The sequence below is a fragment of the Muscardinus avellanarius genome (assembly GCF_963383645.1).
Source record: "Muscardinus avellanarius genome assembly, chromosome: 2".
NCBI classification, from domain to species: Eukaryota; Metazoa; Chordata; class Mammalia; order Rodentia; family Gliridae; genus Muscardinus; species Muscardinus avellanarius.
This window is the reverse complement of record NC_137787.1, coordinates 15,505,906-15,529,410: the sequence shown is the minus strand read 5'-3', so window position 1 is coordinate 15,529,410 and position 23,505 is coordinate 15,505,906. Positions and strand designations below refer to the sequence as shown.

At 39.3% G+C, this 23,505-nt stretch overlaps 1 protein-coding gene across 1 annotated transcript in view; it reads right to left on the bottom strand.

Annotated features, from left to right (window-relative positions):
• Positions 1-1,294: 1,294 nt before the first annotated feature.
• The window catches only part of AP1S3 (adaptor related protein complex 1 subunit sigma 3), a gene marked incomplete at both ends in the record, with an annotated part of 36,571 nt that continues 14,360 nt past the window's right edge, over positions 1,295-23,505 (bottom strand). The window contains 4 exons of the mRNA XM_080689310.1: positions 1,295-1,330; positions 5,872-6,009; positions 15,142-15,250; positions 16,813-16,991. Of these exons, the coding sequence (XP_080545436.1) occupies positions 1,295-1,330; positions 5,872-6,009; positions 15,142-15,250; positions 16,813-16,991 (462 nt within the window). The remainder of the gene's footprint in view (positions 1,331-5,871; positions 6,010-15,141; positions 15,251-16,812; positions 16,992-23,505) is intronic.

Here is a 23,505-nt window from a genome sequence, read left to right as displayed (position 1 = left end):
TCTTGCCTTAGAAAAAGCACTAGAAGGTCCCTAGCCATTCCGATATGAGTGACACCAGACCTTGAAACTAACATTGAAGAGGCACAGATAAGACATCAGAGATAGATACCAGGACAGAATAGCCTGAGCTAGTTCTCCATAATAGATCTGGTCACATTTAGTACCTGATCAGGTAGAGTTTCTTTCCAGGAAGCTTGGAGATTACATATTCACAATAATAACAACAGCAGCAAATACACCCTTTGAGAGCAGAGTTTGTAGAGGAAAGAAAGGCATCTACTATTTAGGCTGCAAAGAGAGATAACTTTCAAAGTAACCCCAATAAACAATAACTTCAAATACATTAGGCTGATATTAAAGAATATTTGAAATCAAATCTCTGAAGCAACTAAGAGTTCTTGGAACATAGAGATTATAAAAATGTAGTAGCAATAGCAATTATTGCTAATGTTATTATCCTTATTTTAGCATTTTATGATAATAAATGATGTGGTAGACACCGTATCTCTAGATCTCTCTAAATCTTAATAAATAGAGTTTGTACAACACATAACCTTATGGGAATGTCCCTTATATTCAATTAAAAGTCAAAATTAAAGCCTTAGCCTAGATAGCAGCTTCTAAGGCTTTAGAACACTTAAGTTCCATACTTTCTTTGGTTATCTTCCCTAATTACAATCCTGAAATAAAATAAATGATTTCAGGACATTAAAATCAGATACATTGTATCTGGCCTGAAATTACAGTATTACTAAGCATATTAAAAATTTCTAGCCTTATGTATGAACTCTGAACTATTAACATAATTTTGAATTAATATACAATTTAAAAAACTAAACATACAGGAAAGGCATTAATGATATAAGGGATATTTTACATTCTAAATCATGTGCTAACATAACACAGCTTTCAACCTGTTGGTAAAAGATCAAATAATAAAAATATATTGCAACTCATTTTTCAAAATTATCTGAAAAATCTCACATGGACTTGGACTTGTTGAAATATGAGATTGTTAAAACATCCCAAGCAAGTGTTTAGTCTATTGTGTTATATGACAGTTATTTCAAGAAACAAGAGTCACAATAAAGGTATTTGTGTATGGTATAACACAAACATATAGCAATTATAAATATATTCTACTAAACAACTTTGATTTTTGCTGGTTGACAAGGAATCCCTTTAAGTTTTATTTTGGCATGGAGCCACAGGCTCAGTGCAGACTGGACGTAAGACATCGCTTATTTATAAATTCACAACACATAGCACTCGGCGTCTTCAAGTAGACGTACAGTTAAAATGTAGGTTTGTTCATGTATTCTTCCATTGTCTGAAAGAGAACAATGAATGAGAACAATTTTCCCCTGAAATCACATACTTGAGCAGGCTGAGATATTTTTCATTCTTTTAGATCCTTTGCCATGATTGAGAAAACTATTCCAAAGCATATGTGGACATAAATCCTCGCATTCTAATCAAGAAAGGTGGTTCAAAGTTTGAGTATCATTTGTACACACAACCATATGGCTGGAACTCTACAACTTTCAACTGAGTAAAAGCTAAGCTTAATCATAAAATGAATGTCTGATAAGAGAAACGCCAAAGCAACAGCTGCCAAGAATCACTGTTGACTTAAGATAAATGTGTCTGCTAAAGACATCAGGAGGACAACATCCAGTCATACGTCCTAGAGAAGTCTGGAGTGTACTTGCATAACATATGTATTGTTTTCTATATTGTGCAGAACATCTTTATTACACATACTGCCAAGACAAAAAGATAAACGTGCTATGTTTCTGAAGAATCCTGGCCATGTATTTTGAAAAGGCTTTTCTCCAAAGTATACAGAGTATGTTTCTTCATCTTGTTCCTCAGTTACTACATTTGCTAACAAGCTACAAGGCCATAATTTTTTTTTCCAGCACTTAAAAGAAAAATGTTTGAACAGATTCACAAGTATAGGCAGAGTTATACAGTGATACTACAAGCTCTATACCGTACAAGATAAACTGGCTTTCTCTTGTACTCTCTCCTCCTCGGGACACATATATTGTACAACAGCATTGCCCCGGGTTGCTTTTATAAGTGAACTAAAGGGGGAAAAATTTTTCCTTAGGTAACACCTGCTGCTTCCAGGTATGTCACCATTGGCTCATTTAGCAATCAACCTGTCTTGTTCTGAAGCTTAGATCCCAGTTTATGTGATTCATTTGAGCCTACCAGGAAAGACATCGACAGCAAAAGAAACCAAGGTCATTCGCCAAGCAAGATGGCCTAGGGGATACCAGGGTTGGAAATTGGGCTTTCTAGCTTCTTTACATGCTCTCTTTAGAATTTCAATGCTCCTCTGCTGAAAATACTAATACTCAGTCATCCATGCATTCTTTAAAAGCTCTTTGACTTCCTAAATGAACATTGGTCAAGGGAAGGCCCTGCCTCGGATCTCTTCTAAAAGATGCCACCTGTGTCTTTTAACTTAACTGGACTATTGCGTTGACCAGCAGCATTGGTATTGTGGATCATAGAGTTCATGCTATTTAAAAAGTAATGCAAAGTGATGGTTTATTTAGAATGAGAAATGGCAGTAGCTTACAAATATAAAAAATATAACAGAGCCAGGAGTGTTGGGGCATGCTTGTAATCCCAGCATTTGGGAGACTGAGACAGGAGGATCACGGTTCACAGACAACCTCGGCTACTATTTAGTGAGGCCATCCGCAACTTAGTGAGACCCTGTTTCAAAATAAAGAATAAAAAATAGGTCTGAGGGTGTAGCTCAGAGGTAGAATGCCCCAGTTTCCAACCCATACCGAAAAAATAAAAATTATCACAGAGTTCAGAACAATAGCATGTTATTTTCATTAACTAATTATTTGATATTCCCCATACTATCTTATAGTTATTTCATGGCTACATAGTCTTAATAAGTAAAATATCTTTTGCAAATTTGACTTACTTTTTCAAATTTGCCTAAAATGCATGCTATATGAATCCATTGTCAGTCCCTTTCTGCAGCCTTGAAGAATCCAAAAGACAGTCAAGGGCCCTGGAGTGGGTACAACACTGGCTTCGTGGTTCCCAGGCCTCTAGCTACCAATACCGTGCACACTGCACCATGACTCAGGCTTCCTTGGCTACCCTGACTGAGCCCAGCTGTCACCCAAATTATATGAGCCAATATCATTGATACTGGTATTTTCTTGAGCTTGCAACTAGAAAGGTTTGGAATGGACTTTTTAAATTGACAGAACCTTCAAGAGCTCTGCCTTTCCCATCACAAGAGGAGGGCTGCAGTCTGTGTCTTGCTGTATCTTATCTAGGACTATGGTGTTTCTGGTGCATTCTGCGCTGTACTTGCTCTGACTTCCCCCTGCATTATGGTTTGGCTTAGCTGTTAAAATGCTAAGAGTGGTGACAGTGTTGGGGCCCAACAAGCAGTTTCTCACACATCCACATATGTGTACAAGGCATCTAAGGCTTGAGCTCTTGGGGTACCATCTGCCCTTCCTTGGGCTTAATGTTTGTAAAGCATCTGCTGGTGATGTGCGCCCCTCTGGTGGTCCTAGGAAATGCAACCTCTGCAGTTAAAAACTAAGCTCCCCTTTCAGAATGTTTTTTCTTCTGTCATCACAGAAAACATTGTTGTTACCGTCTCCAAAATAACTCATCCCCAACCAATTAAGCTTTGCTTTTATTATCCCATTATCAACATATAGCCCCAATACACTCAGAATAAACCTTGAGCATTTGGGGTTTTGAGAATAAGAGACTAGATCTTCTTATTAAATACATGAAGATAGCTTTCTCCCTCCCCCTAAGAAACTTTTATTAGGTAGAGGCTGGGGAAAAGTCCCAGGGGATACTTCAAGCTTATGTTTGTTCTAAAAGTGAAATCAGTGTCACGGAGGCCTTTCTTAGCCTAGGGTAACTACAAATATGTACTGAGGGCCAAAGGACAGAAGTAAAAAGAGAAAAACTTTTTTCTTTATGCAATTATATTGACATTTCCTGTTCATTCTAAATTCCCTGAAGCAGCTGAGATATACAGAGTCAATTTTTCAACAAACTTCCCCCAAATATCCATTGACTTCACTGAAGTACTGGATCCCAAAAGAACACCAGAAATGCTGTTTCTATTTGGCAGGTGTTGTGTCTCAACAAGATTGACTGAAGGCCAGCCATGATACTGCCTGTTCACTGGGGGACACAGGGCCAAACGCAGAGTCCCTGAGAGCTACCCATCACGACGGTCCACTCAGTCGCCAGGAACATAAAGTACCAGTTAGCGCGTAACTGTGAAAGAGCTCACTCTTGAAATTCCTGCTTCCCACATCTCAATGGAACCAGAAATGTGTCCAATCTCTTCAAAACTCTCAGACAGGGCAGGAAATTTCCAGATGACCCAAATGTGTCTTGACCCCACTTCAAGGAGCTTTAATTACTGAAGTGCCAAAGACCCCGTGAAAAATCTGTTTCTTCTATTTGGAGATTTCACGTTAAGGACCCTGAGGATAGTATTATAAATAACCTCTACCTCCCATCCCTTTTCTCTCCACCCCCAGCATATTTTAAGAAATGCTGTTCTCTGGGATTTCCAAACCACTGATATCTCTAGTACCTGTAAAATCCCCTTTAGAGAGGGCTATGTAAACGTCGCAGAGTTTAAATTAATTCTTTGAGATGAGAACACCCCTAGTAATGACTGCTGTGGCCTCTTAACAGGCACACAGAGCAGCTTATGGGTATCCAGTCAAAGAGATGTCTTTCTTCAAGTCTACTGACCTGAGGACCAATACTTCTGTTTGCAGGAGCAAGCGATCACATTAAAAAAAAAAAAAATACCAAAACAGTTGCTGAGAAATCATACATAATGCTTTTCTGTTAACTTAATCAGCCTCTTATTTCCAAATAGCAGGAAGAATGGCTGCAACACCAATGTTTAAAGGTACTTTATATAATGTTCCAAATCCTCTTGGCCTACTAGTATGACAACAGAAAGATAGACAAAATGATGCTGTGGGACAAGCATCACGTGGTAGGAAAGATGCAGGAACCCAGACACCCAGCCATGCCTTCGAGCTGGGGCTGTTAGATCAACTCATTTTGGAGGGCAAAGGTCAGTGAGGCAAAGTGCTCTTTTTCAAAATCCTTGGGAGGCCAGGAGGAGCCAAGTGACTTGATTACGTATGATGCAAATCTGTGCTGCTTCTAAAAGAAAAATCCCATGATGATATAAGAATTGCAAAGAGTCAGGAACAGTGCCAGGGGTTTCCTCTGAGTTCATTTATACCTCGGCAAGCAAGCCACAGTGCTCCCAGTTTATTTATGCAAACAGGAACACACACGCAGCCTTCCCAGAAGGTGTAAGAAATTTTAATTAAAATGATAAAATGCCATCCTCAATAACAAAGCTCTAATATTCCTGGGTAATGAAATATCTATATACTGCTATTCTCCTTTCACTGGGCAGTACAGACATTTTAATGAAAGTCTTTTTATGCATCTCATAAAATTAATTTTTCAAAGAATAATACCAATCATTTGATACATTTTTGACAGTAAGGTATCCTCTCACTACATAGCTCAAAAAAGAGCCAACTACTTGGGTTCAAATATCTACTACACACTTATTCACATGGAAACTGACCAGGTTGTTTAACATCTTGATGTCTTAGTTTACTCATCTGTAAAGTGGGGTAACATTACTATCTATTTTATAGAGTTTCAGGGAAAAAATTAAGTAAACCAATACCTGTAAGATGCTTAGAAGCTATACCCAGCACAACTACTCGCAGAATGTTGGTTAAGATTATAATTGTTAACAATATTATCATCATCGCCTCTTCCCATAGTGTGGGAAATTGGACTGACCTCCTGTAACATATCAGAGTCTTCAATGGCTTTGACAGCAGTTTTCTTAGATGTTTCCTGAATTTCTCCACCTATTATAAATTCATCAAGGATAAAATACGCCTTTTCAAAATTAAAGATGATATCCAGCTCGCACACCTGGAAAGATAAAAACAAATGTTTTGATAAAGTTGCAGAAGTATCATTGAAAACATGTGCCAGTGTCTCCAGCTTTGGTATGCAACATAGCAAAGATAAAAATAATACCAGGTGGTATTTTAAGCACGGGAAAATAGAACCAAGGAGTCCCAGGCCTTTAAGAGAAGCAAAACTACATTCTATTAACACGCTATGTCCTTAGATAATAATGCTTTATGTTGCAACAAGAAATTTGAGATTCAGTAGAGGAATGAGGCTGCTCAGCTCCTGCCCTTGTCTGTCTGCTTCAAATACAAGGTGAAGGCCGGCTGCAGTTTAGACTCGAGGGTGGAGCTTTGTTTCTCTTGCCCTCTGGTCTGGGAATCTTGACTTTTTGCTTTAGGACTCTCTCAGAAGCTCACTCTTAATTAATTCAACTGTGTAAATTTTCCCCCAAATTATGCCTGGTTTTCCTAAAGTTTGAAAATCATAAGCCAGTGATTTTCAAACTTTAGAATGTATCAAATGCACCCAGAAGGACCCCTATAACTCACTGCAGGCTCTACCCCCACAGTTTCCGCTTCAGGAGGTCTGGGTTGGGCCCAGGAGTCTGCACCTCTCAGATGCCTACCTGCTGCTAATATGGTCCATCATCAAGAATGCTGTCACAGACCAGCATGGAGTCTGATAGTTCCTGGTGTGTGCATAAAGCAAGATGCTACTTATGGCTCAGAGATGGCTCATTTCGAGTGCCTCAGCCAGACCGTGCGGTTCAGTCACTATCCTTACTGTCATCGCCCTTTATTATTCCAAACCTTGCTGATCCTTGACTTTCCCTTTGCAGCCACACTCCAGCCAACTGAAGGTGCTCTCTTCATACTGGCTCATTCAGAGCCCTCAGTTTTCCACCTTCAGGCCCTGTTCCGTACTCTTCACCCATCTGTTTCTTGAAAACTCTCTTCTCCCCTGCTCCTTTGATGTTGCAATACCATTTAATGCCTGTTCTCCTCCATCTCTGATGATTCCTCTCTGGCTTCTGGTTTGATTTACCTCCCCCTCCCTATGTTGCATTTGTTTGTGAAGTATGAAGTACATGGTACACAGCTGTCAAAGAAAGGGGGGAGCACCATTTCTACTGTATGATACTTATATTTTGGATCCACCTTCCCCTTAGATATTAATGTATCTCAGCACAGCTTCTTCTCTTTGCAATACACACTTTCTCCCAGATAATCTCATGGGCTCATACAGCTCTGTCTAGACCAGAGGTAGCTCAGCACCTACCTGTCTAGCCATGATCTCCATCTGGGGCATTAGTTCAAGGCTTTTACCTCTGGCTCTACATCTCTACCTGGATACTCTTCAGTCCACGTCACCATATCACAAACTGACCTCAGGTTTAACTTTTTCTGTTAGTCTTTGTTTAGTAGCTGCAAACTCTTCCTGATTGTTCCATCTAATTCGTTCTGGAGTTCAAATCATTTTCCCTCTTTCCTTATTCATTCCTCTTAACCCCTTGGTCTTGCCTTCTCAATTTGATCACCAGTTCCTATCAATTCCACCATATAAGTAAATTCCTAACTCTTTCCTTCTTCTCCATCTCAAGCTGCTGGGGCCCACAGCACCTCACAATAGGGCCACGGCAATGACCTTCCAGGTGGTATCTGCACCCACTCAGAGCCACCATCACTCACACTTTGTTAAAACACTGATCCTGTTCATCTCCTGCGTGAGGTCTTATGTTCAGGACAGAGTGTAATTCTTCAGCCTGGCATAGAGGAATCATGGCAACAGCCCAAGCCCTGCTCTCTGCTTAATATGCCAGTGCTTGTACCATGCTACAGACACAGGTGCCACAAACTCCCCATGGTCATGATGCCTTTGTCCTGGCACATTCTAACAGTTCCTGGAATGTTCCCTCAAATGACCTTCCCTCTATTCTTCCACTGGCAATCACCAAGCTCATATTTTAAAAGTCAGGAACACAGTGATTCCCCAAGTCCTCTTTTCCACAGGCAGAGTCCACATCACCTTATACTGGTTCTCACTTATGTCTGTGCACTGGTGTGTGCTTACTCTAGTCACCAAGCACTGCCTGAACTCTGGGCAGAGACCTTGTCTAGTCATTTTGATATCACAGGTATCTGGGACAGTGGGGTGCCATAATAATGGGATGTAATGTAGGTGAATGAGTTGGCCACCGAACAGACCTTGTTCCTATTATATTGGGGGCTAATAACTTCCTAATAAACAATTCTCTGATTCTACTGAATGCTATTATTTTCTGTTAAATGGGTATCAATATGTTAGCAGATTGTTCCATATATTTAGAATTTAGATCAATATACTTGCAGACTTTACAACATGGAACATACTTTATGTTGACAGATCTAATTGAATCTATGGGCATATAAGCAAATAAACATATCATCATAATAAATGGCCCACCTAGAAAAAAATGCATCTAATTCATCTACAAAGGTTATGGTCTATTTACTCACAAGAAAGCAGCTATAATAAAATAAAAAATAAACAGATAGATGATAGATCTGTATTTATCTCCTTTTCTGTCAAAAGTTTCTATGTATGCAGATAGATAGATAGATAGATAGATAGATGATAGATAGATAGATAGATGCTTGTAACTGTATACACAGAAAGACATATTTAAACAAATTCAAAATTTTAAAAATCTATTCACCGGGACATGACATTATAACTCAGAACTTCCTGGAGTATTAGGTTTTCTCTTGAGAATAACCATCAGGAAGAAAATAACATTATACAAGGGCACAGCATCACCTTATGAACTCTTTCTTGCACTTCTCAGTATAAAGAGGTAAACACTAAGCAGAACAAAGGTTCCCAGGTAAAAATTTGGAGACAGAGAAACACAGTGTGGACTACGTACCACTACAAGCAAGTTTAGAATTACAGCAACACACTGGGGAAGACATTTTCAACATATAGTACAGTGGAAAGGAGATAAGATACATAATACAGAAAAGAAATCACAATAGAAAAAAAGCTATGAAAAAGCAATTTATAGACAAGGTAAGAAAAGGAAACCAACAATACACAACTAATAAGAGGTACAGCTCACTAGTAACCAGAGAAATGCAAAATTAATTAATGTTCACCTAGAAATTAAAAGATAATACTCCTTGCTGGTGATGGTATGGACCAGTAGGTATTCACATTCACTGTGAATAGAATTTATAAATATCATAGACTATATTGCAAGGTCAAATTGTGGTACCCACCAATTTTATACATACAAATCCTTTGATTCGACAATTCCACAAGGAATTTATTCTCATGCTATACTCAACTTAGTGCACAACACAATATTAAAACAAAAAAGATCATGGCAGTATCTTTGTGTGCAGTACTAGGATTGAATCCAGGGTCATTCTGTCTCTAAGCTGCACCCCCAACCCCATTCTATTTATTTATTTACTTACTTACTTACTTTGCAGTACTGGGGATAGAACCCAGGGGCATTCTACCTCTGAGCTATACCTCCAGCCCTATTTTTTATTCTTTTTTTTTTTTTTTTTTTTTTGGTGATACTGGGGCTCCTAGAAGCCCTTCTATCTCTGGGCTACACTCCCAGACCTATTTTTTTTATTTTTGGAAACAGGGTCTCCTAAACCAGCGCAGCTGGCTTCAAACCTACGCAATCTTCCTGTCTCAGCCTCCCAAGCGCAGGGATTACAAGCATGAGCCACCACGCCTGGCTTTATTCTTTATTTTAAAACAGGGTCTCATTGAGTTGCAAAGGGCCTCACTAAGTAGCTGAGGCTGGCCGCGAACTGTGATCCTCCTATCTCAGCCTCCCAGATGCTGGGATTACAAGCGTGCGCCACCACCCCCGGCTTATTTTTTGTTTTGAAACAGGGTTTCACTAAATTGCTGAAGGCCTTGCTTAGTTGCTGAGGCTGGTTGTAGATCTGCTATTCTCCTTTCTCAGCCTTTTGAGTATTGGGATTACACATGCAGCCATGTGCCGCCATGTCTGGATGGGCAGTGTCCTTTATACTGCTAACATGAAACAACTTGAGTCCATCCAGAGGGAACTGTTTAAATAAAATGTGTATACCCCCACAATAATGGGGATTTTATGTAGCTGTTGGAAAGAGTGAGGTAGATTTACATGAACAGATGTGGAAGGAGCTCCAAGATAGACCTGTAAAGGTGGGGGGGGGGGTTGCAGAATCACATAAACATAATGCAGTCCCATTTCTTTAAGATTAAAAAAACTTGTATGTCTAGAAGATGATAAAAATAAGCATATTCTGCAATTTCAAACAACATAAGTAAACCAGAAAAATCACAGTAGATTAGACATCACAGACATGAAAGAAGATATGAAGAATAAGCAGTTACCAAGGTGAGGAAGAACAGAAGTCAGGAGTTACTGGAGCAATAGTGAGGAACCTCAGAGTTCAAGGCAGGTGTAGACCAGGAATTCAAGACAGACAGGTGGCTCATTAGGACAAACCAGCAATCAGAGTCCTGCCAAGCGGACCCGACTGACACTAACGCAAGGAGTTCTCGAGGAACTTGTGACACCCCACTCTGAACGCAGCAACCCGTCCCCAGGCCTGTAGGGTCTTCCAGCAGCCACGGGGCAATTAATTTACTGCACCTAGTTTCAATGGATAAGAATAAGGTAAGGTGGTATGCAGACTCTGATCACCACACACACACACACACACACACACACACACACACACACACACACACAACTTGATACACAGCTACCATCTCTAGAGCATTAAAATGAATGTGCAAGTTATATTGACAGTATAGAAGATATTACAAATGAGCAACTATTGCATATACAGCAGCTCCAAAATGCTACTTTATGATGGTTTGGGGGATTAACTCCATCTGCAAATAAAAGATAACATCCTAGGAAAACCCTAAGCAAAATTCAGGGTTCTTCAGCTACTACTTAATGACTCAAATATCTAGCCAGGTATGGTGGTGCATGCTTGTAATCCTTGCGCTTGGGAGGCTGAGACAGGAGGATCACACAGGTTCGAAGCCAGCCTCAGCTGGCTTAAGAGAACCTGCTTCCAAATAAAATATACAATAGTTCTGGGAGTGTAGCCCAGAGGTAGCAGGCCCCTGGGTTCCATCCCCAGTACCACCAAAAAAAATTAATTAATTAAAAAAAAATATATATATATATATATATATTCTCACATATATATCTCACATATGTGAAAGTAATCTCACATATATATTATATATTATATATATATATAATATATATTTCAGCTTAAGGTTTTGTCCCAGTCTAACAGAAATACACCATCTAATTTATGTAAATACATGTGGATTCATCTTCCATATTAATACATACATGAGCCCCTTATTTTTTATGTATATAGATTCTGGAAAAATGCTTACAAAAGGCAGTGACTGGTCATTTAACTTTATCTTCAGCTTCCTACTGTGTGTCTTACTATGATGTGTCTTGAAGGTCTTCTATTATTACAGCAGAATGCCTGCTACAGTGAGATTATTTATGGCATTTCACCAACTACATCCTTTTCAGTACAGTTTAAGAATTATATACCCTTAACTGAATTCTGTTCTAAAGAAAAATACAAAAAGGTTCAAGCTGCATGCAGGAAATGCTTCAGATAACAAAAGCCACATAAATGTAAAATATAATGTATAAAGCTATATATAAAATAAAAATAACTATAATGTAGCATGCCGTTATATAGCAATGCAACTAACAGTTTATAAAGTTTTACTGCTTACTCCATCCCTTTAACCTTCACAGCAGTTTCAGGAGGTTAGCAAAGCAAATATTTCCATTAACCTTTTTGAGTGCATTTTTTTCTTATCTGTACAATGGAGATAGATGACGGGCCCCACATCATGAATCTGATTAGTGGGCGAGCTGACCCCAGGATCTGGCAGGATGGAGAGTTCCTCTTCTAACAAGAGGAAACCTCCCCACATCAGGTTCAAAAGCTCCCTGGGACAGCCACCTCCACACTCCGAGCACATCAGTAAAACTTCACGCTTCAGTCCGTAATGGAAAATATGGCCAGTGTCTAAATCCTCAAACAGACCCTTATCTACTGTGAGACTCTGAGGCATTTCTTCTTAGCTTCTATAAATTGGGGTTAATGCTACTTACTGAAGATTGAAAGATTAACTAGTTAATCCTTGTAAATCTTCTTGGAATTGAAAAGTGCCAAAAAATACATAACTTAAATTAGTAACCAGAGATTTTGATTTATCTGTCTTCAGAAGATAATATTTGCTGGAGTTATAAGAGATGCTGAGTGCAAAGTTTTCCCTTGGATAATGTAAGGGCACAATTTGAGGAAACCTTTGGTCTTTCTTAGCACTAGAGGAAAGGAAAACCAAAGAGGAATATATTATTCCTAAGATGATGTCCGTGTGAATCAGTCCTGGAAGGCTTCACTCAACACTATTAATTAATAAGAATTGAACACCTACTGGGCATGTAGCCTTGAAGGGCTCTCAGCTGCTCTTAGCTTAATGAAAGATTCATTGAATTTTTTAGTGACTTGAATTTGGGTTCATGACAAAGACAGAGCTTCTGGAGGTAGACTAGAATAGAATGGAAAATTAATGTTAGAGAAATAGAAAATCATTCTGAGTCTCCTTATACTTTAATTAGGCTTAGCATTGGTGAAGGTCATTCAGATTCTCTCTGGAATGCTCTGAGTTATCTGGTTGAATTTTGGTTCAATACATTGAGATAAAAATGCATTCTCAATTCACCTTATCATCATTGATTTAATCAAAGAAAACAAACTTCAGAAATGAGGAAGAGAAGGCGGGTTATGAAAAACCATGAACTTTAGAGAATTCCTCCAGGCCATTTCAAGAGGCCACATCTACAGTTTAGTCTCAAGGAGAGTACCAAAATGTTAGAATTCCCATGAATAAAAGAAAGAATTGTAGAAAGTAATCTCACATATTAAAACATGGTATTTTGTATCTGCAAATTTCTCTTTAAAAATGAAAATAAAATTGGTGAAAGAGGAGGAGAAGGAAAAGAAAGGCGTAACTTTCATTACTTCTATACTGACCAACAACTGGAATCCCTGAAGTAGCATTTTAGATCTTATAACATTTAACATTATTTACAAGGAAAAATAGGGAAAGAAGGGAACTCTCTTAGAAACCCTTCCAGTGTTCATCCTTATGAAAACCGTAGCAACAATTCTGATAAAACCCTGACCAATCAATACTGCAAACACTGCTCATTCTACAACACAGGACAAAGAAAACTCTTCTGGAAGCAAACTCTTCTAATATCACTTGATTTAAAAAATTCTTCAATGAACAAAAGAATAGGGCATAGGATATTACTGAGAGAAAAAACATTTCCCAAATTCAATGATATATTTCTTTTTTTTTTTTTTAGAAGTAAACTTTTAATGGCTGGCTAATTATATCACTACATTTTTATTGCAATATAGTTCTCATTTAAGCACTTAAAAATATAAGGTGTATAAAGATTAAATTAAGACATAGTAAACTGACTAAATATTTGGGGTTTTTTTTTCTTAAAATGGTAAAATGGATGAAATGTTTCTGGAATATTAGCTAAAATCATGTCCCCAGAGTTGGGACATAAACCTATAACCTAGGACTTCTGGGTTAAGAAAAGACAACTAAGTTGCAGGTTATGACCTCAGAGACGTGTAACTGGGCTGTGAGGCAGCTCTAGAGCCAGACAGGGATGCTATGAGCTGCCCATGCCCTGGAGCACTGGCTATGGGCAGGCACACAAAGGGGAACAGCCACAGGTTTGAAGGGTGAGTGGTCTGCGACTGATGTTCTAAAAGCTTAAACGCCAATCTGGCAGATGAATCCTACTCGTGACAGATGATAGAAAGTGACTGTAAAGGGATTCCGAACCTTTATCTGTGCTTTGTAAGAAAGTTGGTAAATAATAAGCCAAGAAGAGAGAAGCGTCCAGGGACATACAAGGCCAAATAGGAAGTTTAAAGAAAAGCAAAGCTGAGATTGCAAGTAAACTTACAGTAGCGAGGGTTAACTGAAGGGGTGAATTTTAGTCCCATTTGAATAGACAGAGGCAGATCTAGTAAAGGATAAAGACAAAATAAAAATGCAAACTCTTGTCCATTTGCATTGGAGAATCCTGGAGTATAATAAATACCAGCCACGAGCTAGAACGGGTTTGATTTCTGACCATGAGATGCCCAGAGAAGACCATCCACAGTGGAGTGAAGAAGAGCCACCGGGGGAAGGCAGGCATTCCAGGAGAGCGAGTCAGGGGCCACCCACAGGACAGGAAGGAGCAGGGCATCCAGGGAACAAGAGGAGGAGGGGAGGGGGCCGCGGGGCCGAGACCAAGGAGGGCCTCCAGGCACACAGGACAGAAAGCAATAGAAACCAATGTCGTGGCAAAATAAAGAGAAGGGAACTTAGAGAAAGCACTGAGAAGAGCAAGGGTCCAGTAGTGCAGAGGGACTTCAGCCATGTCACAGATGCTGGCCAGTAGGGAGAGCTCAGTGGTAACTCAGACCTGGAAACAGTAAAGATGGGAGCCACACTTGAGCTGGTGAAGGGTGAACATGTTCTGAGGATCGGGGGAGCTCTAAATATAATATAGTAATATAATATAATATGTTACTTAGAAGTACTACCAAAAGATTAAGGAATTGCAGGTAAATAGACTGGATTTTTTTCATTTGGTGTTTTTTTTCCCCCTTAAGTATTAATAACACTAAAGTATACTTGTATTTTAGGGGTAAGAAAGCCAGAAAAATGGTAAAAGGGCAAAATAAAAGAGAGATGACATAGCTACTGAGAAACAAAGAATGAATTATCAAGGAATCCTTCACAATGAGGTCCTGTTCACTGAAACGAAGTCTCCAGCCCATTGTTGTGTGAAGGTAAAGGCATACCCTCCTTAGGAAGCTCTGCGTCTTTTGTTTACTAAGAAGTCCAAGGAGAGAGAAAAGTGTTATGTTCTGATCCAAGAGGGACTAGTATGATCTCTGCTACAAACGCAATTCATATTTTAGACTTAAGAAAGTGAAGGAATGGGGTGAGAGACGGAACCGGAATATGAGGAGAGATGGAGGCTGACTGGTTCCAATAGACCAGAAAGGCACTTACATTTCCAAAGTATTTGTCCAGCAACTCCACATAACGATGCACAATCTCTAGTGTCAAGAGCTCATTGTCTTGATTTTCTACTGCACAGCAAAAATATAAACTAGCATACCTTGAAAAGAAAAAAGAGTAAAGAAATGCAAAATGGATGATGCATTAAACAACCCAGAGATGGCTTTCCCAATGGATACGCAAAGTTACCGCCTCTTCTCCATGATACACCCCATCCAAGGACAAAAGTTATCATTCAGCCTGTGGAATATCCTCCCACAATACAGACAGAAAATATAGCAATAGTGTGTGATTAGATCACTTCTGTTAATTGCATGAAAGGCTCTCAACAAAATTTTACCGTGAAGAGCTATCATCGGGAACAGTATCCCTTGGTCCATGGTAATCAGGGCATGTGTTCGTGACTCTCTCCAGATTACAATTGTCTTTTGTAAAATCACTCCCCTGTCCACTGTCCTGGAGCCCATGCTGCCCACTATCTCTTGTCACAAGGGATTTCATCTCTCTGCGTGTTTCTCTCACCCTCAATTCATCAAGCTCTGAGCTGGGATCCAGCAGAAGGAGCTTTGCCCACGCACTTGCCGGTAATTTGCTCCACTAAATATCAGTCTGCAGAGGTTAGCCCTGTTTTCCCATCAGGTTTCATAAGCATCCTCTGCAAGGACATTTCTAATATGTGTCTTCCTCCTGGAAGATGTAATGTAATGTTGGATGCAGAGTCAGGTCGGCTATGTTCTGGTCCTGGCTTAAGCAGCAATTATCTGGGTCTTTATGGGCCTCAGTTTTCTCGTTTATAAGTTAAGATTCATTTCTAGGATGGTCTTGCCATTTCAAATCAGTGTAGTAAAAATAATAAGTAGGCTTTAAAACCAGAAAGGTCGAGATTTGGGTCCTGGTTCTATTAATTACTACGTAATCATTGTGACTGGGGTCTAACTCCTTAAACTCCGTGTCCTTGGCTTGCCTATCCACAAATATGAGTAAGTATAAGAGATGAACAAGATGAACACAGTCCATATATCACACAAACCTGCAATTTTCTTTAGCTTTTGTTACTCACTGAAAATATTTTATTTGCTGAGTGTGGTGGTATACTCTTATTATCCCAGTAGTTCGGAGACTGAGACAGGAGGATCACAGGTTTGCTGCCAGCCTCACCTACTTAGTGAGGCCCTCTGCAACTCAGTGAGACTCTGTTTCAAAAATAAATAAATAAATAAAAATAGGGCTAGGGGTGTAACTTGAAGGTAGAATGTCTCTGGGTTCAATCCCCAGTTCAAAAAAAAAAGCATTTTTTAATTTGTCTACTTAGCAATTGTTTAATGGCCCATGAGAGCAGGAATATTAAATGTCTTCTTTACTACTGTACCTATGGCCAGCAGAAAAATATTAGGAAAATAAAATATTTCTTGAATTCATGTATATATTATCAACCTACAGTTTAAGTATTTAAAATCCATCTTAACACATATAAGTCACTTCAGTAAACGAGAGTTCTTAACTAGTTAGTCTATTGGTGCAAATATCTGGGCTCCAGTCTTCAAAGATTTCGAATCATGATGGACTTGATATTGCAACCAAAACTGATCCAGTTTAGAATAAGCAAAGAAAAAAATAAGCAGAGTGACACTGAGAAACTTAGTTCTATAGAGCTACTCGCACCTTTTATAAACAAGTTTTAGCTCCTTCCAGTCAATAAAACTGCTGGTCCTGTGCCCTCGAGAGAGGATGATCTGGACAATTTCCCGGGTGATCTTCTTCCGCTCTTTGTCAGGAAGGGTAGTGTACCATTTCTGCAGCCGCAACTTCCCTTGTCGACTGAAGAGCAATATGAAATGTATCTGGAACAAATACAGGTCAGCGAGTCAACCAAGTAATTCTGCACAGAGACAGAATTCAGTGGCCAGGTTTACACAGGAATACACATGTAAACAGAGGAGAATTATCTAGTGTGATCAATTATGTTACACTCAAGAGAAAAAAAGTGTAATCACAAACATAGCTTACTTCTATTATAAGGGAAATATGCCATTTTATATTTAATTTCCTTTATGTACTTTAATTTTATTTTAAGTGAGAAAAGGATATCAAGGAAGTCATAGTATTCTTTGAAGAGAACATTAAATTGTTCAGGAGTAAAAAAATGTTAAGGACAGTGGAAGGATTTACTTTAAAAATTAGACTCTAGTTCCATGTTACAACTATAGAAACATAATGATAATATAGGAAGGCAGGAGAGAAGGGACGAAAATGAGACAAAGAAAGGGTTAAGTGTAAGAATGCTAGACGAGGACCTTCTTTAAGTCTTAATTGTTAGCTCTTCACTTGCTTTGTGGGTTCCTGTACTGAGAGATTTGGAATTAGACATCTCTAATTGAATTGTCTTTGAGATCACAGTAGACTCTTTCTTTTCTCTTTCTTTCTTTCTTTCTTTCTTTCTTTCTTTCTTTCTTTCTTTCTTTCTTTCTTTCTTTCTTTCAATGGAATCCAGGGGCATTCTACCTCCGAGCTATACCCCCCAGTCCGATTTTTTGGTCTTTATTTTGAAACAGGATCTCACTAAGTTGCAGAGAGCCTCACTAAGTAGCTGAGGCTGTCTGTGAACCGCGACCCTCCTGTCTCAGCCTCCCAAATTCTGGGATTACAAGCATGCACCACCACACCTGGCTTTTTCTTTTTAACAAACTAGTGTGTTGGCTATACATAGAAGCAATCTGATTTTATTTTCAAATAATTTTCAAAATATGTGCTTGAAATAAAGTTTTTTTGTGCGGTACTGGGGATTGAGCCCAGGGGCATTCTACCACCAAGCTACACCCCCAGCCCTATTTTATATTCTTTATTTTGAAACAAGGTCACACTGAGTTGCAGAGGATCTCACTAAGTAGCTGAGACTGGCCGTGAACCTGCGATCCTTCTGTCTCAGCCTCCCAGGTACTGGGATTACAAGTGTGCACCACCACATCCAGCTTAAATGTTTGTTTTTAAACAAATTTTAGCTGGGTGTAATGGCTCATGCCTGTAATCTCAGTACTTAGGAGACTGAGACAAGAAGATCGCAGGTTGGAAACCAGCCTCAGCAACTTAATGAGACCCTGCTTCAAAAAAAAATTTTTTTTAATTTCATCGTTTTACATTTATTTACTTATATGTGAAGCTTGCACAACAAATTTGGCATCTTTTCACAAACACTGAACACACAATACTGAGCACTGCAGAAAGCTAGATAAAATGATGGCTAAGATAAAAACTAAAATTTTTAAAAATTTTAAAAAGAGGCCAGGGTGTAGTTCAAAAGTAAAATGCCCCTGGGTTCAATCCCCAGTATCACAAAATAAAGAAATAAAGAGCCTACATGAGGAGAAGATATTGTAGCACCTAGAAATTTGCTTCTGGACTTTAAGGGTATGGTAGGTTTTATTTTCAGAAATTGTCAGATGGTCTTGATGTTTATTTTATGGAAGACTAAATTTTCTCAAGCTATAGTATTAGAAAGCCAATCTTAAAAGCCATTATTTTGTTAGGTTTTTGGCTTTTAAAAAATAAAATACAAGCCGGGCGTGGTGACGCACGCTTGTAATCCCAGCATTTGGGAGCCTGAGACCGGAGGATCATGGTTCAAGGACAGCCTCAGCTACTACTTAGTGAGGCCCTTTGCAACTCAGTGAGACCCTGTTTCAAAATAAAGAATAAAAAAAAAAAAATAGGGCAGGGGGTATAGCTTGGAGGTCGAATGCCCCTGGGTTCCATCCCCAGACCCGCAAAAAATAAATAAATAAAATAAAATAAAATAAAATACAGTGTTTCAATTAATTGTTATGGAGGGAAAAACATATACTGGAAACCAATAACATATTTAAAACATATTTTTAAAAACAAAACATTCAACTCTCTTTTACCACAGAGAACGTAGTTGTTAATATCGCAGCATAAGCCCTGACATTTCAGGGATCTCTGAAGGCCAAACAAAACCAGGCTCTTCAGTCAAAGCTTCCACTACCTCCACCTACAGTTTGGCGTCTTCTTCCTAGCTATTTTTGTTTTAAAAAGGAAACATCTGCTATATCAAGAATCTGAAGGGGAAGCTATCCACAGGTGGTGAAACACCAAGTTAAAAAGCTGTGTTTATGCTGGGTCTGATGGTACATGCCTTAATCCCAGTATTTCGGAGGATGAGACAGGAGGATAGCAAGTCCACGGCCAGGCTCAGCAATTCAGCAAGACCCTCACTAACTTAGTGAGGCTGTGTTTCAAAACAAAAGGTAAAAACGGGTGGGGGTATAGCTTGGAGGTTGAATATCCCTGGTTTCAATCCTCAGGACCACACACACAAGAAAAGAAAGCCCTGTTTAAGCAGCTTTAAGAAAAAAACACCCTTTCTAGAATTTTAAATACCTACTTGGGACACAGCATATTCTTAAAGACCTATTTTACTTTCAGCACAAGCATAAATAATTCAGCAACAAAACACAGTCACTACTTCTAAGAATCAGATTGAGAAGGATAATTTTGCTTCGAAAAAGAGATCCTGTGAAAGTGACTGTCATTCTATAAGGACAAAACTGAATGGTTCTGAAATTAAAAATCTCAGGATCTTACGAGTAAGGCTCAGCTTTGGATCATCGCCAACTGTTCCATCCACCATCTAGTGAATGGGTGAACCTTTACTAGACAAATGATGCCCACAGATTTGGTGAGTGTTCACTTTCATGTACTGTGGAAAAATAAACATTTCAATTTTTTCTTCTCATCTAACTTAAATCTCTTCTTTCATAATTTAAATCCACGTTCATTGATTTTATCTACAGAGCACATACAAAGACAATGTATCACTATTCTTGGAATAATATCTATTATTATTATCTTACCTATTGGAAAATGGCCATTAAAGCTTCCCTTAGCCTTTCTCCGGCAGAAGAAATAATTGGGGTTTATGTTGTGATCTTATTGGTACCATTTTTAAATCTCATAATCATCATTGTCCAGAGTCCTTTGGGATTCTCGGTAGGCTAAATGTTACCTTAAATCCAGATTAATGCTCAAAGTTCCATCAAGAGGCTACACATATTGGTGAGTTTGATGATGGTTTCCCCTCTAGATTTACTACATTATAAACGTAGCTCAGAATCAGTTGCCTGCATTAACACAGATCAACAATGTAGAACAGTGAGCCAAGAGCAACTTTTCATCCTAGCAACAAACTCAAAGCAAAACAATGGTCAAGACATGATACTCACATCCATAAAGCCAATAAAGTAAAATATAAAAATGTGGATAGAACTAGAGAACAGTTTGCTAAGAAAGATGAGTCAGTCACAAAAACTGAAGGGCCAGATGATTTCCCTCCTATGTGAAAGCCAGGGAAAAATTGGGATACAAAAGGAACGTCAGACAGAGGAGGAGAAACCCCTAGTGGGATGATGGAGAGAGGCTAAAGTAGGGAGACGGGTGGCGGGAGGGAGATTTGATGAAGAAAACACTTCAGTGGAAACAATACATATACAAAAAAATTATCAATGGCAGTCTCAATATCGGGCACCAGGGGGGGTAACTGGGGGAAGCTCCCCTAGTGCTGTGTGTATGCATGCCTCTATCATGCATCAATACAAATAAAAGTAAAGGCATGATACACACATTCATAAAGTCTACATAAAATATAAAATGTGCTCCAAGTTCAAAGGAAACAACCATTTGTTTTTCCCATAGTTGCATTTCTAAGCCACACTGAGAAAAATCTAGTCCTCTGGAGTTCTGCTCTAATGGGGAACAGGGCTTATGCAATACAACCCGGTATCTCTCTAAACTTAACAGTCTACCTTAAGCAAACTGGAAGAATGAATTATAGTGATTCATGAGTTCATCACCTCCATCAATTAATTTTATCCAATTTATCAGTTTAGTCATTCAAGGCACATTTGACTAATATGTTTCAAGAGGTTAATCAAATAACATTTTTATTAGCATTAGCTTCAGAGTAGGGAAAAAAAGGCAAATGGAAGGTTTTATTTTTCAATATTTGCAGAGTCAATTTCAGTTCATGTTAACATCAAAAACAAACTTCACCTTACTTCAGAAACAGCACCCCAACATTTATTTCCCTTCAATAAATAGTATTACTGGGAAGAAAGGAACAATCATGACTGGTGAAACTCTCCCATAAAATCCAACAAAGTGTGTTGAGCAGTGTTGGCATCTTACATCGGGTTCAAATGCTCAGCTCCGGTGGGTGCCCGGCTTCACCCAGACCTCCCAGCCTCACTACAGGAGGAGCTCCTTCTATGAGCTGCCATCTTGAGAGGCCTTATTAGACTGCTCAAATCCAAAGAGGTCCAAAAATCAAGTATTCGTAATCTCCACTAGAGCAACCCTTGACTTCATTGAACAGAGCCCCAGATTCTCACTTTGACTTAGAACTTGAGTTATTCTGGGTGTTTTCTTATTGTATATTTTGGAAGTATGTCCAGGGAGGCCTATTAAGCCTACAGAGGCACAAAGCTGACTAGCACCAATATGTCTGGCCTTTTGCTCCGACCCAGTGTTGAATGTGTACAGTGAAGGCTTCCAATAGCAGCTTGAGTTCTTTTCTTGTTTTATGTTTTCTGTTTGTTTTTGTTGTTGTTTTTTATATTTTGTTTGTTTGTGGTACTGGGGATTGAAAGGGGAATTCTACCTCTGAGCTACAATTTAAGCCCTTTTTATTGTTTATTTTGAAACAAAGTCTCACTAAGTTGTTGAGACTGGCCTGGAACCTGCACTCCTCCTGTTTCAGCCTCCCAAGCAGCTTTAGTTCTTAATGCTTGCAAATCATCCTGCTCCTATCCTGGATCAAGTCAATGGATTCACAACCAGCTTTCAAGGAAAGAGGCATCCAGTCCCCAACACTGTCACCATGAATGCCACTTCCTCAGGACTAGCTTGCATTTCGGGACCTAAGCCACAAATGTAACTACACAGAACAGGTTGTTTCCTCCAATTTTATCAACCTGCTTGGCCCCAGGGTCCTGGATTATATGAGATATCACTTTAACCACACTATTTCCCTGATCCCCACCTCCTCAGTCCTTTTTCAACCTCTGCAGCTACTCTGCAAGACCCATGGAGCCCATCCACTCTCCTCCTTCTTCTGTGCCAAGGTACCAGGCACTCCTGAGACAAATCATAGAAGACTTCCCAGTTGCTGCTACCATACCTGTATGATGGCCCAGCTCAACTGCATCTCCAGGGGTACTTAGATACTTTCCAGGAACATCTTTAGGTAAAGGACTTCCAAGCATCTCCCCTTCCATTCTTCTTTTTTTTTTTTTTTTTGGTGGTGGTGGTACTGGGGTTCCTGGAAGCCCTTCTACCTCTGGGCTACACTCCCACACCTATTTTATATTTTTGAAACAGGGTCTCTTACACCAGCGCTGCTGGCTTCGAACCTGCGCGATCCTCCTGTCTCCACCTCCCAAGCGCGGGGATTACAAGTGTGCACCACCACGCCCGGCCTCCCTTCCATTCTTGACATCAGTTATTCCAAATCACCACCATGCTCCTCACAGTCCCTACTTCTACCCTCACTCCCCAATCAAGGAGAGGATCAAAGCCATTGTGGGGACTTCACTGGCTCCTCCCACACCTGCACACCCACCCCTAACCTGATATATTACATTCTATGTTGAGGAGAACAACATCTTTTTATGCCCTTGCTTTCAATTTCATCTACCTCTTCGGGAGTGCTGTTTCAACATTCCTATGCTGCCAATCCACACCCCAGCTTCCTGAACTCCTTTCATACAGGTAATTCTAAGTCTGTCTCATCTATAAAACACAATGCCCTCTCTGGAACTCCGGCACTTCCTAAAAAGTGACTCAGCAGTAAGTGTCAAGGATCCAGTTAAATTACTTTCAAAATCTATCTTAGCCAGTCATGGTGGCACATTTTTCTAATCCCAATACTTGGGAGGCTGAGACAGGAGGATCTCAGGTTCAGGCTAAGCCTCAAAAACTTAGCAAGGCTTTCAGCAACGTTGTGAGACCCCATTTCAAAATAAAACAAAAATAGGACTGGGGTGTAGTTCAGAGATAGAATGCCTCTGAGTCCAATTCCCAGTACCAAAAAAAAACCAAAACTCTATCATAAGAATGTGCCCTGAAATACTGATAAATATTTAGGCACTGTATGTTTACTGCACTTTCTTATTATAATATACAAAAAACTAAACTGGAAAACACCTAAATATTCAAAAATGGTTGGCATATAGAAAAGCTGCTGATTTTTTTAGATTTATTTTGTATCCACATACTTTACTGAAATTATTAATCAGTCTTTTGGTTTAGTTTTTTGGGTCTTGTAAACATAAGATCATGTCATCT